Consider the following 15,809-nt stretch of genomic DNA (forward strand, 5'->3'; position numbering starts at 1 on the left):
AGCTCTCCAAATGCCGTGCTGGAGGGCTAGCTAGATAGTCAACTGAGCTGGGAGACTAAAACTGGCATGGTTTTACAATAAATAGGCCTTAACCATGGTGCCCGCCTGCCTGCTGAAATTCAGGTGCTGATTACAGAACTGCGCTGCCAAGGTTCAATCTGAGTCCACCTTCCGCTGAGACAGGCGGCTGCAGGAGGCCAGGTTCATCCCTCCAGCTAAATCATGAAGCTAGATCATCCATTACTGAACCCAGCCAGACCAACAGAGAGTCAGTAGCTGCTGGAGAAGAAGCAGATTCACATACCAATGTATTTCAACGATTGGAGGGAATCTACATGTTGTGTATCTATTTTACTTATTCCCAAGTTTGGAAAGTGAGATTTGAACCAGATCTGTGGATATCTCACAGCTAGTTTTTACAGGTGGCATGGCCAGGAAACATGGAAGATTCCGTGTGTTATTGGACAGGTAGGCTGGGGTGGATGAAGAATATCTCCCTGTGAGAGGGCGAGAGGGACACCAGGTAAGAGATTGGGGACTGGGTCAGGGGGGGTTACTCACAGGGTATGGTGCGGAGGTAGAGGTTGTCTCTAATGATCTGCTGGAGCTCGTGGTCCACTGAAGCCTTCTGGAAGCGCAGGTTGAGGTAGTGACGCAGGTCCTTGTCTATGACGCCCCCTGGAGGAAAAGACCAATAACAACTCGGTAAGGCCTAAGAGCAGGTGTCATGGTCAGGGCCAGGAGTTTGTCCTGATCACGTGACCAGCCATACATTTTTCCTGTGGTCTGGAAAAACTCAACAGTCAAACCCATGATGTCACAATAGACAATATTTGCATATTATGCAAACAAACACCAAAGCATGGACCAGTGTGAGCTCTATCAATCAATCAATCACATTTATTTATAAAGCCCTTTTTACATCAGCAGTTGTCACAAAATACTTCTACAGAAACCCAGCCTAAACCCCCAGAGAGCAAGCAATACAGATACAGAAGCATGGTTCTATCGGTTCAACATCTGTCAACATAGCCGTTGGATTGGGAGTGAGGGTGTTAATTGGTGAATGAGGCAAACATGTGTTGAGAGAAATGTCTACACATCTAGACATAAATACATAATGAGGTCTCTGGGGGGTCTTTCTCTCCCCCTCCCTCCTTTTCCACACCCCCCCCCATCGCAATTATGAATGGGCTAAAGCTTGCCCACTCTAAATTTGCCTCCTCAGCAGGATGGAGGGAGGCATCGAAGGGGACGAGGGAGGGGTCGAAGGGGAAGGAGAGAGGGAGGCAACGGCAAAGCTCCAGGGAGAGAGAGAGCGAGAGAGAGGGCTGGAATGGACACAAGCCTCACCGATACACCACATTTGTACTACTACCACTCACTGTGTCTGTCTGCCTGTCTCGCTCTGCCTGTCTGTCTGACCCCATATATTCCACTATGGTACCATCACACAATCCCACGTACACCATATACAGTGTTGACATCCACACACTCCACACACATAGCCTGCAACCACAGGAGGTTTAATGGCACCTTAATTGGGGAGGACAGGCTTGTGGTAATGGCTGGAGCGGTATATTTCCATGTGTTTGATGCCATTCCATTCGCTCCGTTCCAGATGTTATTATGAGCCGTCCTACCCTCAACAGCCTCCTGTGCTACAATATCCTCTTGAAATATCCTCCATCTCAAGCCAACCAAGAGGGCACACGTCCTCAAACCAATGGAATTCCCACTGAAACAGGATGACTGAATGGACTCGTCATTTCCCTTGATAACGCTAAGAGGGAACCAGAGAAGAAATGTGCCCCTAACCTTCAGCAGACACTAAAAGACAGGAATTTGGCCCAATGCCTGGCAATGCTTAGGTCCTCTATCTCATCTTTCAGACCCCAAGGCAACGACATTCAAGCGTTCCGTCTGTTGGAGAGCATGCGCACTGACAGACACAACGCAATCTCAATGTGTCAGCCAGAGAGCGTTTTATAATGAGCGTCGAGAAGTCACATGAATTCATGAATAACCTACTTTTGAAGAACAAGTTTATCTGCCGACAACGTCGGAGGAATGTTTTATCTACTGCATTCTCCTTTCTCCCTCTCTCTCGCACCGCACCAACATTGTACAAATGAATAGCCTAAACATGAATTTATAATCAAAGACTACGCCTGAATGGGGTCAGAAATAAAATCCTGTTCTGCCAAGGAAACAAAACAACCCAACCAGCCAATTGACATCAGCATGAGAAAGAGGCTATGCCATGTTAACCCACACAGTAAAAAACAGACTGATACATACATCATTCAATGCAAAAAAAAACACACACACACACACACACACACACACACACACACACACACACACACACACACGATACCTCTTCCCCCCCACACACATACCTAAATTCACCAACGACACACAGTAAAATGCACCTCTTGCACGGCGGCTCTCACAGTTGAGTGTTATTGGCAGCCAGCTGTGTCAGTGTCCGTTCTCCACAGGTACGTATATCTCCACAAAGAGCCCAGCCAGCAGCAGCCTCTTCCAGGCTCACAGTCAGTACAGCAGTGAAGAAACCCCTCTCCTCCAGTCCCACTCACTGTGTCTATCTGTCTGATCCACACCACCTCTCCTGGTCCTACTCATTTCATCCACGGATGGGAGAGGAAGGGGAGATGAGGCAGGAGAAAGAACGAGAGAGCGAAAGAGAGAGTGTGTGTGTGAGTGAGAGAGAGGAGGAGAGAGGGAAGGGGGGGTGCGACAGTTGGGAGGCAACAAAGGAAGCAGGCTCCGGCGGTGTGGACCTATCACAATAAGATCCCTCTTTCCAATAGATTGTGGGATTCTAAAGTCCACCGGCTCCCCCTGTCTGTGGCTGCCGGTAGCGCAGGGCAGAATATTTTTTTCCTCCATGCCATCCTGTGTGCTCTGTACTTTGACAGCCCAGTGAATAATAATCTGCCCTCCTCCCAGAGCAGATGCCCCTCACTGGCACCACGTGACCCGTCTGTGACCCTGCGTCATTGCTCGTGACACATGAAGAAAAAAGAAGCTGTCTGGCCCACAACATGGGCTAAATGTGATGGTGCCAACAGCTGTCATCTGATTGAATTAAAACAATATGAGCTGTGGCCAGTAATTACTGTGTATTTACACTGCGCTGTTGCATGATGGGACAAACAAACAGAATGCAAGCAGAACACTGGTGTCAGCACTTTCTCTGAACTCATTTGTCCAATCTCCCTCTTTCTATTTCTCTCCCTCGCTCTATCCGGCACTTTTTCACTCTCTTTCTCACTCTCTCACACACAAACGCACACTCACACACACACCAGATAAGGAGAATAATCTGCCACGTACTTCAGTAGATAGACATGGAGGGCAGGTGGATTCACTTACAATGTCACTGAACATTCACCTAACATTAAAACAGCATTCCTTACTACGAGCAGCACACAGATATGATCTTCGTTCAGTGTGATTCCTGATGGAAACTTGAACGGGGACAAGATACCAGGGCTGACCCTTGGGGACTGGAGGACTGTGTAAGGACACTTAAAGACTGAAGAGTCTGCATCCTATAAACTTCACCTCTACATGTTGGGCTGTTCAGTGTGTGACCTTCATATAACCCACTTCCAGGAGGAGGATGGTAAAGTAGGTCTTCAGTTAGGTGCACTACAATAGCAGGTGAGTGTCCTCTCTATGGCCCAGGGCTGGTGAAGGATGACACAGCCGTGTGTGTGTGTATGTGTGTGTGTGTGTGTGTGTGTGTTTGTGTGTGAGTGTGTGTGAATCAATGCGGTGTATGAGGAGGTCACTACAGCGTTCAGTCCTCTAGTGATGAGATCAGTGTGGAGTATCTCTCTCTAGTGGGATGAGGCCATTTCTCATCCCACTCACTCTGCGCTATCATGACACGCCTGACAAGTGAGGAGGACGGGGGGGATGGGCGGAAGAGAGGAGAAGGAGAAAGGGAGGACAGGAGATATGGACAGAGAGTGACAGTCAGTGCTGCAGTAGTAGTGAGGTAACACAGCAGCAGTAGTAGTGAGGTAACACAGCAGCAGTAGTACTGAGGTAACACAGCAGCAGTAGTACTGAGGTAACACAGCAGTAGTAGTACTGAGGTAACACAGCAGTAGTAGTACTGAGGTAACACAGCAGCAGTAGTACTGAGGTAACACAGCAGCAGTAGTACTGAGGTAACACAGCAGCAGTAGTACTGAGGTAACACAGCAGCGGTAGTACTGAGGTAACACAGCAGTGGTAGTACTGAGGTAACACAGCAGTAGTAGTACTGAGGTAACACAGCAGTAGTAGTACTGAGGTAACACAGCAGTAGTAGTACTGAGGTAACAGCAGCAGTAGTAGTACTGAGGTAACAGCAGCAGCAGTAGTACTGAGATAACAGCAGCAGCAGTAGTACTGAGGTAACAAAGTAGCAGTACTGAGGTAACAGCAGCAGTAGTACTGAGGTAACAAAGTAGCAGTAGTACTGAGGTAACAAAGAGCAGTACTGAGGTAACAGCAGCAGTAGTACTGAGGTAACACAGAAGCAGTAGTACTGAGGTAACACAGTAGCAGTAGTACTGAGGTAACACAGCAGCAGTAGTACTGAGGTAACACAGTAGCAGTAGTACTGAGATAACAGCAGCAGTAATAGTACTGAGGTAACAGCAGCAGTAGTAGTACTGAGGTAACAAAGTAGCAGAAGTACTGATGTAGCAGTAGTACTGAGGTAACACAGCAGCAGTGGTACTGAGGTAACAGCAGCAGCAGTAGTACTGAGGTAACAGCAGCAGCAGTGCTGAGGTAACACAGCAGCAGTAGTGCTGAGGTAACAGCAGCAGTAGTGCTGAGGTAACAGCAGCAGTAGTACTGAGGTAACAGCAGCAGTAGTACTGAGGTAACAGCAGCAGCAGTAGTACTGAGGTAACAGCAGCAGCGGTACTGAGGTAACAGCAGCAGCGGTACTGAGGTAACAGCAGCAGTAGTACTGAGGTAACAGCAGCAGCAGTAGTACTGAGGTAACAGCAGCAGCAGTAGTACTGAGGTAACAGCAGCAGCAGTAGTACTGAGGTAACAGCAGCAGCAGTAGTACTGAGGTAACAGCAGCAGCAGTAGTACTGAGGTAACAGCAGCAGCAGTAGTACTGAGGTAACAGCAGCAGCAGTAGTACTGAGGTAACAGCAGCAGCAGTAGTACTGAGGTAACAGCAGCAGCAGTGGTACTGAGGTAACAGCAGCAGCAGTAGTACTGAGGTAACAGCACCAGCAGTAGTACTGAGGTAACAGCAGCAGCAGTAGTAGTACTGAGGTAACAGTAGCAGTAGTACTGAGGTAACAGCAGCAGTAGTAGTACTGAGGTCACACCAGCAGTAGTAGTACTGAGGTCACACCAGCAGCAGTGGTACTGAGGTAACAGCAGCAGCAGTAGTACTGAGGTAACAGCAGCAGGAGTAGTAGTACTGAGGTCACACCAGCAGCAGTGGTACTGAGGTAACAGCAGTAGCAGTAGTAGTACTGAGGTAACAGCAGCAGCAGTAGCAGCAGTAGTAGTACTGAGGTAACAGAAGCAGTAGTAGTACTGAGGTAACAGCAGCAGCAGTAGTACTGAGGTAACAGCAGCAGCAGTAGTACTGAGGTAACACAGAAGCAGTAGTACTGAGGTAACAGCAGCAGCAGTAGTACTGAGGTAACAGCAGCAGCAGTAGTACTGAGGTAACAGCAGTAGCAGTAGTAGTACTGAGGTAACAGCAGCAGCAGTAGCAGCAGTAGTAGTACTGAGGTAACAGAAGCAGTAGTAGTACTGAGGTAACAGCAGCAGCAGTAGTACTGAGGTAACAGCAGCAGCAGTAGTACTGAGGTAACCGCAGCAGTAGTAGTACTGAGGTAACAGCAGCAGTAGTAGTACTGAGGTAACAGCAGCAGTAGTAGTACTGAGGTAACAGCAGCAGCAGTAGTACTGAGGTAACAGCAGCAGCAGTAGTACTGAGGTAACAAAGTAGTAGTACTGAGGTAACAAAGTAGCAGTAGTACTGAGGTAACAAAGTAGCAGTAGTACTGAGGTAACAGCAGCAGTAGTGATACTGAGGTAACAGCAGCAGTAGTACTGAGGTAACACAGAAGCAGTAGTACTGAGGTAACACAGTAGCAGTAGTACTGAGGTAACAGCAGCAGCAGTGGTACTGAGGTAACACAGCAGCAGTAGTACTGAGGTAACACAGTAGCAGTAGTACTGAGATAACAGCAGCAGCAGTAGTAGTACTGAGGTAACATCAGCAGCAGTAGTACTGAGATAACAGCAGCAGTATTACTGAGGTAACAGCAGCAGTAGTAGTACTGAGGTAACAAAGTAGCAGAAGTACTGATGTAGCAGTAGTACTGAGGTAACAGCAGCAGCAGTAGTACTGACGTAAAAGCAGCAGCAGGTATACTGAGGTAACAGCAGCAGCAGTACTGAGGTAACACAGCAGCAGTGGTACTGAGGTAACAGCAGCAGTGGTACTGAGGTAACAGCAGCAGCAGCGCTACTGAGGTAACAGCAGCAGTGGTACAGAGGTAACACAGCAGCAGCAGGAGTACTGAGGTAACAGCAGCAGCAGTACTGAGGTAACAGCAGCAGCAGTACTGAGGTAACAGCAGCAGCAGTAGTGCTGAGGTAACAGCAGCAGCAGTACTGAGGTAACACAGCAGCAGCAGTACTGAGGTAACACAGCAGCAGTAGTGCTGAGGTAACAGCAGCAGCAGTAGTACTGAGGTAACAGCAGCAGCGGTACTGAGGTAACACAGCAGCAGCGGTACTGAGGTAACACAGCAGCAGTAGTACTGAGGTAACACAGCAGCAGTAGTACTGAGGTAACAGCAGCAGTAGTAGTACTGAGGTAACAAAGTAGCAGAAGTACTGATGTAGCAGTAGTACTGAGGTAACAGCAGCAGTAGTACTGAGGTAACACAGTAGCACTCAGGTAACACAGCAGCAGCAGTACTGAGGGAACACAGAAGCAGCAGATATACTGAGGTAACAGCAGCAGCAGATATACTGAGGTAACAGCAGCAGCAGATATACTGAGGTAACACAGCAGCAGCAGTACTGAGGTAACACAGCAGCAGAGGTACTGAGGTAACACAGCAGCAGCGGTACTGAGGTAATACAGCAGCAGCGGTAGTACAGAGGTAATACAGCAGCAGCGGTAGTACAGAGGTAACAGAAGCAGCAGATATACTGAGGTAACACAGCAGCAGCGGTACTGAGGTAGGTAACACAGCAGCAGAGGTACTGAGGTAACACAGCAGCAGCGGTACTGAGGTAACACAGCAGCAGAGGTACTGAGGTAACACAGCAGCAGCGGTACTGAGGTAACACAGCAGCAGCGGTACTGAGGTAATACAGCAGCAGAAGTACTGCGGTAACACAGCAGCAGTAGTGCTGAGGCAACAGCAGCAGCAGAAATACTGAGGTAACAGCAGTAGTAGTAGTACTGAGGTAACACAGCAGCAGTGGCACTGAGATAACAGCAGCAGTAGTACTGAGATAACAGCAGCAGCAGTGGTACTGAGGGAACACAGTAGCAGTAGTACTGAGGTAACAGCAGCAGCAGTGGTACTGAGGTAACACAGCAGCAGTAGTACTGAGGTAACACAGCAGCAGTAGTACTGAGGTAACACAGTAGCAGTAGTACTGAGATAACAGCAGCAGCAGTAGTAGTACTGAGGTAACAGCAGCAGTATTACTGAGGTAACAGCAGCAGCAGTAGTAGTACTGAGGTAACAGTAGCAGTAGTACTGAGGTAACAGCAGCAGTAGTAGTACTGAGGTCACACCAGCAGTAGTAGTACTGAGGTCACACCAGCAGCAGTGGTACTGAGGTAACAGCAGCAGCAGTAGTACTGAGGTAACAGCAGCAGGAGTAGTAGTACTGAGGTCACACCAGCAGCAGTGGTACTGAGGTAACAGCAGCAGCAGTAGTACTGAGGTAACAGCAGTAGCAGTAGTAGTACTGAGGTAACAGCAGCAGCAGTAGCAGCAGTAGTAGTACTGAGGTAACAGAAGCAGTAGTAGTACTGAGGTAACAGCAGCAGCAGTGGTACTGAGGTAACAGCAGCAGCAGTAGTACTGAGGTAACAGCAGCAGCAGTAGTACTGAGGTAACCGCAGCAGTAGTAGTACTGAGGTAACAGCAGCAGTAGTAGTACTGAGGTAACAGCAGCAGCAGTAGTACTGAGGTAACAGCAGCAGCAGTAGTACTGAGGTAACAAAGTAGTAGTACTGAGGTAACAAAGTAGCAGTAGTACTGAGGTAACAAAGTAGCAGTAGTACTGAGGTAACAGCAGCAGTAGTGATACTGAGGTAACAGCAGCAGTAGTACTGAGGTAACACAGAAGCAGTAGTACTGAGGTAACACAGCAGCAGTGGTACTGAGGTAACAGCAGCAGCAGTGGTACTGAGGTAACACAGCAGCAGTAGTACTGAGGTAACACAGTAGCAGTAGTACTGAGATAACAGCAGCAGCAGTAGTAGTACTGAGGTAACATCAGCAGCAGTAGTACTGAGATAACAGCAGCAGTATTACTACTGAGGTAACAGCAGCAGCAGTAGTACTGAGGTAACAGCAGCAGCAGTAGTACTGAGGTAACCGCAGCAGTAGTAGTACTGAGGTAACAGCAGCAGTAGTAGTACTGAGGTAACAGCAGCAGCAGTAGTACTGAGGTAACAGCAGCAGCAGTAGTACTGAGGTAACAGCAGCAGCAGTAGTACTGAGGTAACAAAGTAGTAGTACTGAGGTAACAAAGTAGCAGTAGTACTGAGGTAACAAAGTAGCAGTAGTACTGAGGTAACAGCAGCAGTAGTGATACTGAGGTAACAGCAGCAGTAGTACTGAGGTAACACAGAAGCAGTAGTACTGAGGTAACACAGCAGCAGTGGTACTGAGGTAACAGCAGCAGCAGTGGTACTGAGGTAACACAGCAGCAGTAGTACTGAGGTAACACAGTAGCAGTAGTACTGAGATAACAGCAGCAGCAGTAGTAGTACTGAGGTAACATCAGCAGCAGTAGTACTGAGATAACAGCAGCAGTATTACTGAGGTAACAGCAGCAGTATTACTGAGGTAACAGCAGCAGTAGTAGTACTGAGGTAACAAAGTAGCAGAAGTACTGATGTAGCAGTAGTACTGAGGTAACAGCAGCAGCAGTAGTACTGACGTAAAAGCAGCAGCAGGTATACTGAGGTAACAGCAGCAGCAGTACTGAGGTAACACAGCAGCAGTGGTACTGAGGTAACAGCAGCAGCAGTGCTACTGAGGTAACAGCAGCAGTGGTACTGAGGTAACACAGCAGCAGCAGTAGTACTGAGGTAACACAGCAGCAGTAGTGCTGAGGTAACAGCAGCAGCAGTACTGAGGTAACACAGCAGCAGTAGTGCTGAGGTAACAGCAGCAGTAGTGCTGAGGTAACAGCAGCAGTAGTACTGAGGTAACAGCAGCAGCAGTAGTACTGAGGTAACAGCAGCAGCGGTACTGAGGTAACACAGCAGCAGCGGTACTGAGGTAACACAGCAGCAGAGGTACTGAGGTAACACAGCAGCAGTAGTACTGAGGTAACACAGCAGCAGTAGTAGTACTGAGGTAACAGCAGCAGTAGTAGTACTGAGGTAACAAAGTAGCAGAAGTACTGATGTAGCAGTAGTACTGAGGTAACAGCAGCAGTAGTACTGAGGTAACACAGTAGCACTCAGGTAACACAGCAGCAGCAGTACTGAGGGAACACAGAAGCAGCAGATATACTGAGGTAACAGCAGCAGCAGATATACTGAGGTAACAGCAGCAGCAGATATACTGAGGTAACACAGCAGCAGCAGTACTGAGGTAACACAGCAGCAGAGGTACTGAGGTAACACAGCAGCAGCGGTACTGAGGTAATACAGCAGCAGCGGTAGTACAGAGGTAATACAGCAGCAGCGGTAGTACAGAGGTAACAGAAGCAGCAGATATACTGAGGTAACAGAAGCAGCAGATATACTGAGGTAACAGAAGCAGCAGATATACTGAGGTAACACAGCAGCAGCGGTACTGAGGTAATACAGCAGCAGAAGTACTGCGGTAACACAGCAGCAGTAGTGCTGAGGCAACAGCAGCAGCAGAAATACTGAGGTAACAGCAGTAGTAGTAGTACTGAGGTAACACAGCAGCAGTGGCACTGAGATAACAGCAGCAGTAGTACTGAGATAACAGCAGCAGCAGTGGTACTGAGGGAACACAGTAGCAGTAGTACTGAGGTAACAGCAGCAGCAGTGGTACTGAGGTAACACAGCAGCAGTAGTACTGAGGTAACACAGTAGCAGTAGTACTGAGATAACAGCAGCAGCAGTAGTAGTACTGAGGTAACAGCAGCAGTATTACTGAGGTAACAGCAGCAGTAGTAGTACTGAGGTAACAAAGTAGCAGAAGTACTGATGTAGCAGTAGTACTGAGGTAACAGCAGCAGCAGTACTGAGGTAACACAGCAGCAGTGGTACTGAGGTAACAGCAGCAGTGGTACTGAGGTAACACAGCAGCAGCAGTAGTACTGAGGTAACAGCAGCAGCAGTACTGAGGTAACACAGCAGCAGTAGTGCTGAGGTAACACAGCAGCAGTAGTGCTGAGGTAACAGCAGCAGCAGTATGAGGTAACACAGCAGCAGTAGTGCTGAGGTAACAGCAGCAGTAGTACTGAGGTAACAGAGCAGCAGTAGTACTGAGGTAACACAGCAGCAGCAGTATGAGGTAACACAGCAGCAGTAGTACTGAGGTAACACAGCAGCAGTATGAGGTAACACAGCAGCAGTAGTGCTGAGGTAACACAGCAGCAGTAGTACTGAGGTAACACAGCAGCAGCAGTATGAGGTAACACAGCAGCAGTAGTACTGAGGTAACACAGCAGCAGTAGTGCTGAGGTAACAGCAGCAGTAGTACTGAGGTAACAGCAGCAGTAGTGCTGAGGTAACACAGCAGCAGTAGTGCTGAGGTAACAGCAGCAGCAGTATGAGGTAACACAGCAGCAGTAGTGCTGAGGTAACAGCAGCAGTAGTACTGAGGTAACAGCAGCAGTAGTACTGAGGTAACAGCAGCAGCAGTAGTACTGAGGTAACAGCAGCAGCAGTAGTACTGAGGTAACAGCAGCAGTAGTACTGAGGTAACAGCAGCAGCAGTAGTACTGAGGTAACAGCAGCAGCGGTACTGAGGTAACACAGCAGCAGCGGTACTGAGGTAACACAGCAGCAGCGGTACTGAGGTAACACAGCAGCAGCGGTACTGAGGTAACACAGCAGCAGAGGTACTGAGGTAACACAGCAGCAGTAGTGCTGAGGTAACACAGTAGCAGTAGTACTGAGGTAACAGCAGCAGTAGTAGTACTGAGGTAACAAAGTAGCAGAAGTACTGATGTAGCAGTAGTACTGAGGTAACAGCAGCAGTAGTACTGAGGTAACACAGCAGCAGCAGTACTGAGGTAACACAGAAGCAGCAGATATACTGAGGTAACAGCAGCAGCAGATATACTGAGGTAACAGCAGCAGCAGATATACTGAGGTAACACAGCAGCAGCAGTACTGAGGTAACACAGCAGCAGAGGTACTGAGGTAACACAGCAGCAGCGGTACTGAGGTAATACAGCAGCAGCGGTAGTACAGAGGTAACAGAAGCAGCAGATATACTGAGGTAACACAGCAGCAGCGGTACTGAGGTAACACAGCAGCAGAGGTACTGAGGTAACACAGCAGCAGCGGTACTGAGGTAACACAGCAGCAGCGGTACTGAGGTAATACAGCAGCAGAAGTACTGCGGTAACAGCAGTAGTAGTAGTACTGAGGTAACACAGCAGCAGTGGCACTGAGATAACAGCAGCAGTAGTACTGAGATAACAGCAGCAGCAGTGGTACTGTGGTAACACAGCAGTAGTGATACTGTGGTAACACAGCAGTAGTGATACTGAGGTAACACAGAAGCAGTAGTACTGAGGTAACACAGCAGCAGTAGTACTGAGGTAACACAGTAGCAGTAGTACTGAGGTAACAGCAGCAGTATTACTGAGGTAACAGCAGCAGTAGTAGTACTGAGGTAACAAAGTAGCAGAAGTACTGATGTAGCAGTAGTACTGAGGTAACAGCAGCAGCAGTACTGAGGTAACACAGCAGCAGTGGTACTGAGGTAACAGCAGCAGCAGCGCTACTGAGGTAACAGCAGCAGTGGTACTGAGGTAACACAGCAGCAGCAGTAGTACTGAGGTAACAGCAGCAGCAGTACTGAGGTAACACAGCAGCAGTAGTGCTGAGGTAACAGCAGCAGCAGTACTGAGGTAACACAGCAGCAGTAGTGCTGAGGTAACAGCAGCAGTAGTGCTGAGGTAACAGCAGCAGTAGTGCTGAGGTAACAGCAGCAGTAGTACTGAGGTAACAGCAGCAGCAGTAGTACTGAGGTAACAGCAGCAGTGGCACTGAGATAACAGCAGCAGCAGTGGTACTGTGGTAACACAGCAGCAGCGGTACTGAGGTAACACAGCAGCAGTGGCACTGAGCTAACAGCAGTAGTAGTACTGAGGTCACACAGCAGCAGTAGTACTGAGGTAACAGCAGCAGCAGCAGTACTGAGGTACCAGCAGCAGCAGCAGTACTGAGGTACCAGCAGCAGCAGCAGTACTGAGGTACCAGCAGCAGCAGTAGTACTGAGGTAACAGCAGCAGCAGCAGTACTGAGGTACCAGCAGCAGCAGTAGTACTGAGGTAACAGCAGCAGTAGTACTGAGGTAACAGAAGCAGTAGTAGTACTGAGGTCACAGCAGCAGCAGTAGTACTGAGGTAACAGAAGCAGTAGTAGTACTGAGGCCACAGCAGCAGTAGTAGTACTGAGGTAACAGAAGCAGTAGTAGTACTGAGGTAACAGCAGCAGCAGTAGTACTGAGGTAACAGCAGCAGCAGTAGTACTGAGGTAACAGCAGCAGCAGCAGTAGTACTGTAGCAGAGAGACAACCTGGACTTAGACAAATGCATGCAAATAAACATGCTGAAGCAAAGGCAGACACACACTGTCCATAGTATCAGAGAAATACAGAACATGCATGAACATTACAATATGTGCAAGTGAACCTGTAGGCATATCTACATACATCACAAAATGTCTCTTAAGTGTGACCTTGACAGAAAACACTCGCTATTCATTTCTCTGTAGGCTATCTAGAGGCAGTAGTGTTTTAGACACAGACAGAAAAGGTCACCAGTCGCCTTCAGTGGACCAAACACCTCTAGAAACCAATATATGTGGGAAATGACTGTTCTCCTTCCACAGCAGAGTAAAGTATGGAGTCTGAGCCTGCGGTAAGCAGGTGTCATGGAAGCCCCAGGAGAAGGAACAGGCTGTGGAGTCTAAAAGTGAGGAGGGAGACAGCTGTTCCCCTCTGGGAGTTGTGAGCTCAGAGAGGTGCCTCGTATGCTACATCATTTAGACTAGCCTAGCGTTACCAGCCTGAGAGGTGCCTTTTTACCACGGCTAGCGTAGCCTATCCTAGCGCTGACTATTTACCAGCCTGTTGTGTTCAGCTCAGGTGAAACCACTCAATAGTCCTCCAAAGTAGCTCTGACTGAATCCTGCAGCGATCACTGCGGGCACCCTTTCATCCTGGCATCTATTAAATGCAATGCTGAACACGGTGAATAACAGATACAGGCTTCTATAAAGAGCCTTGATGAGACAGTACTTCTCTTAAAATCACTGGGAAATGAACAAGGCCCTCTACGGTGTGCATACTAAAGCGCAATCATACAAAATACAATCTCTCTCTCATTCACACACGTGCGCACAAACACATGCATTCATACACACACAGCAGAAGAAAGGTGGATCTACACATTGGTGCATAGATCATTTGCATGGCTTGTCAGTGAGACGTGAGAAGACTACCATAAAGATGTCAGTGCCATGTGCCAAGCACCCTGCTCCTCACGCAGCCTGAACAGCTTCTGTTCTTAACAACACCATTCAGTCTCATGTCAATGTGTATGATGCACTGGAAATTACCTCAGTGTGTGTGTTTCTTTGTGTAATAAAGAGAGGGGTGTTAGCAGACAGCTGTTTATATAATTAGCCTGTAATTAGAGGGCTGCGGTCATCTGAAACCACAGCAGTTCCACCAGGCACACTCATTTAGCTGTCTAAAGAGCACACTGTCAACAACATGACATCAACACTTTATGTGGGTTGATACCAGTGGCGATTTTAACATGTACATCTTGGTTGGGCAAACCCCCCAAAATGTGTTTTGATGCATGCCAGCAAAGCAACTACACAACATAACACTAAACAATATATTAATTGCACTATAACGGTGACAAACGGTGCCCACAAACTGTTAGGGCCTACATAAAGCTGTCACAACAGCAGAGTCCCAACAGCAGTCCCAACACCTTACCACTGCTACACCTGGCTATCAGCGGAGCCTTGTCTGGCAGCAAAACAGTTCATTTAGCCTCATTTACCGCCTTTAAAAAAAACAAGGCTGATATGGCTGACTTGCTTAAACAAATGTGGTTTCTACTGACAATTGAGATGTACAAACTATGGCATAAGGGGACGACGAGCGTATATGTGTCCAGATCCCTCCGGTACTGATGCTCTGTCACGCCCTGACCTGAGATATCTCTGTTTTCTTTATATTTTGGTCAGGTGTGAATAAAAGTAAAACTAAGTGTATGTTGTGTAGTAAGCTGTTAGTAGCCCATGTGCCTTTCCCTAATCATTTGGTCCCTTTTCCCCTCATAATTTAGCCTACTGTTCTGACTTGGTGGTGCACATGTAGTCTATAGCTTGTTTTAGAGAAATATCATCATCGGAAATTGTAAGAGCTTTCATTGTCTGCTTTTTCTACGGTTCTGACTTGGTGTACAGGGAGAATACTGTAAGAACGGCCCATGTTCTGAATTCTGGCGCTGTACATTTCAGAAGTGCTGAACAAATAGTTATATTGACTACGTCCGTGCTAGCTCGCTCATTAATGTATTAATTGAAATTACAAATTGCCTCATATTGTCACGCTGTTATAAAGGATTTTGGAGACAGGCGCAGGAATACACAATAGGGGTTTTTAATACACCCAAAACAAACACGTATACAAATCAATGGGCTGTACCCAAACAAAAGAGCGAGGGTAAACCTTGTTGAACGACCCGGGACGATACCCGTAATACACAATATATATATAGCACGCAGCATAACAGCTGCACCAACGCATAGGTACTCACACAGCCAACGGACATGGGAACAATAACCGACAAAGACAGAGGGAACAGAAGGCACATATATAACATACTAATCAGGGGACATGGGAATCAGGTGTGTGTAATCAGACAAGACAGTCCGGGGTTGATGATAATGAATCCCGTTCAGTGAAGCCTAGAAAGCCGGTGACTTGGACTTCCGGAACTGGTGAACAGAATGAGCATGTCACGTTCGTCGTATGAATCGGACCAAGGTGCAGCGTGGTATGCGTACATTCTTCTTCATTAAAGAAAGAACACTGAACAAACTAACAAAACAACAAAACATGAAGCTATATGAAATAGTACAGACAGGCAACTAAACATAGAATAAGAACCCACAAACACCAAAGGGAAATGGCTACCTAAATATGATCCCCAATCAAAGACAACGACAAACAGCTGCCTCTGATTGGGAACCATATCAGGCCACCATAAACATACAAATACCTAGACCTACAAAACCCTAGACAATACAAAACCCCTAGACAATACAAAAACTAGCGTATCCACCCTAGTCACAC

The 15,809-nt window shown here is 47.7% G+C and overlaps 1 protein-coding gene across 1 annotated transcript in view; it reads right to left on the bottom strand.

The window, feature by feature from the left end:
* Positions 1-553: 553 nt before the first annotated feature.
* The window catches only part of LOC120049382 (membrane-associated guanylate kinase, WW and PDZ domain-containing protein 2-like), a 75,319-nt gene continuing 60,063 nt past the window's right edge, over positions 554-15,809 (bottom strand). The window contains exon 2 of the mRNA XM_038995652.1: positions 554-678. Within this exon, the coding sequence (XP_038851580.1) occupies positions 554-678 (125 nt within the window). The remainder of the gene's footprint in view (positions 679-15,809) is intronic.

The sequence above is a fragment of the Salvelinus namaycush genome, chromosome 6 (assembly GCF_016432855.1).
Source record: "Salvelinus namaycush isolate Seneca chromosome 6, SaNama_1.0, whole genome shotgun sequence".
Taxonomy (NCBI): Eukaryota; Metazoa; Chordata; class Actinopteri; order Salmoniformes; family Salmonidae; genus Salvelinus; species Salvelinus namaycush.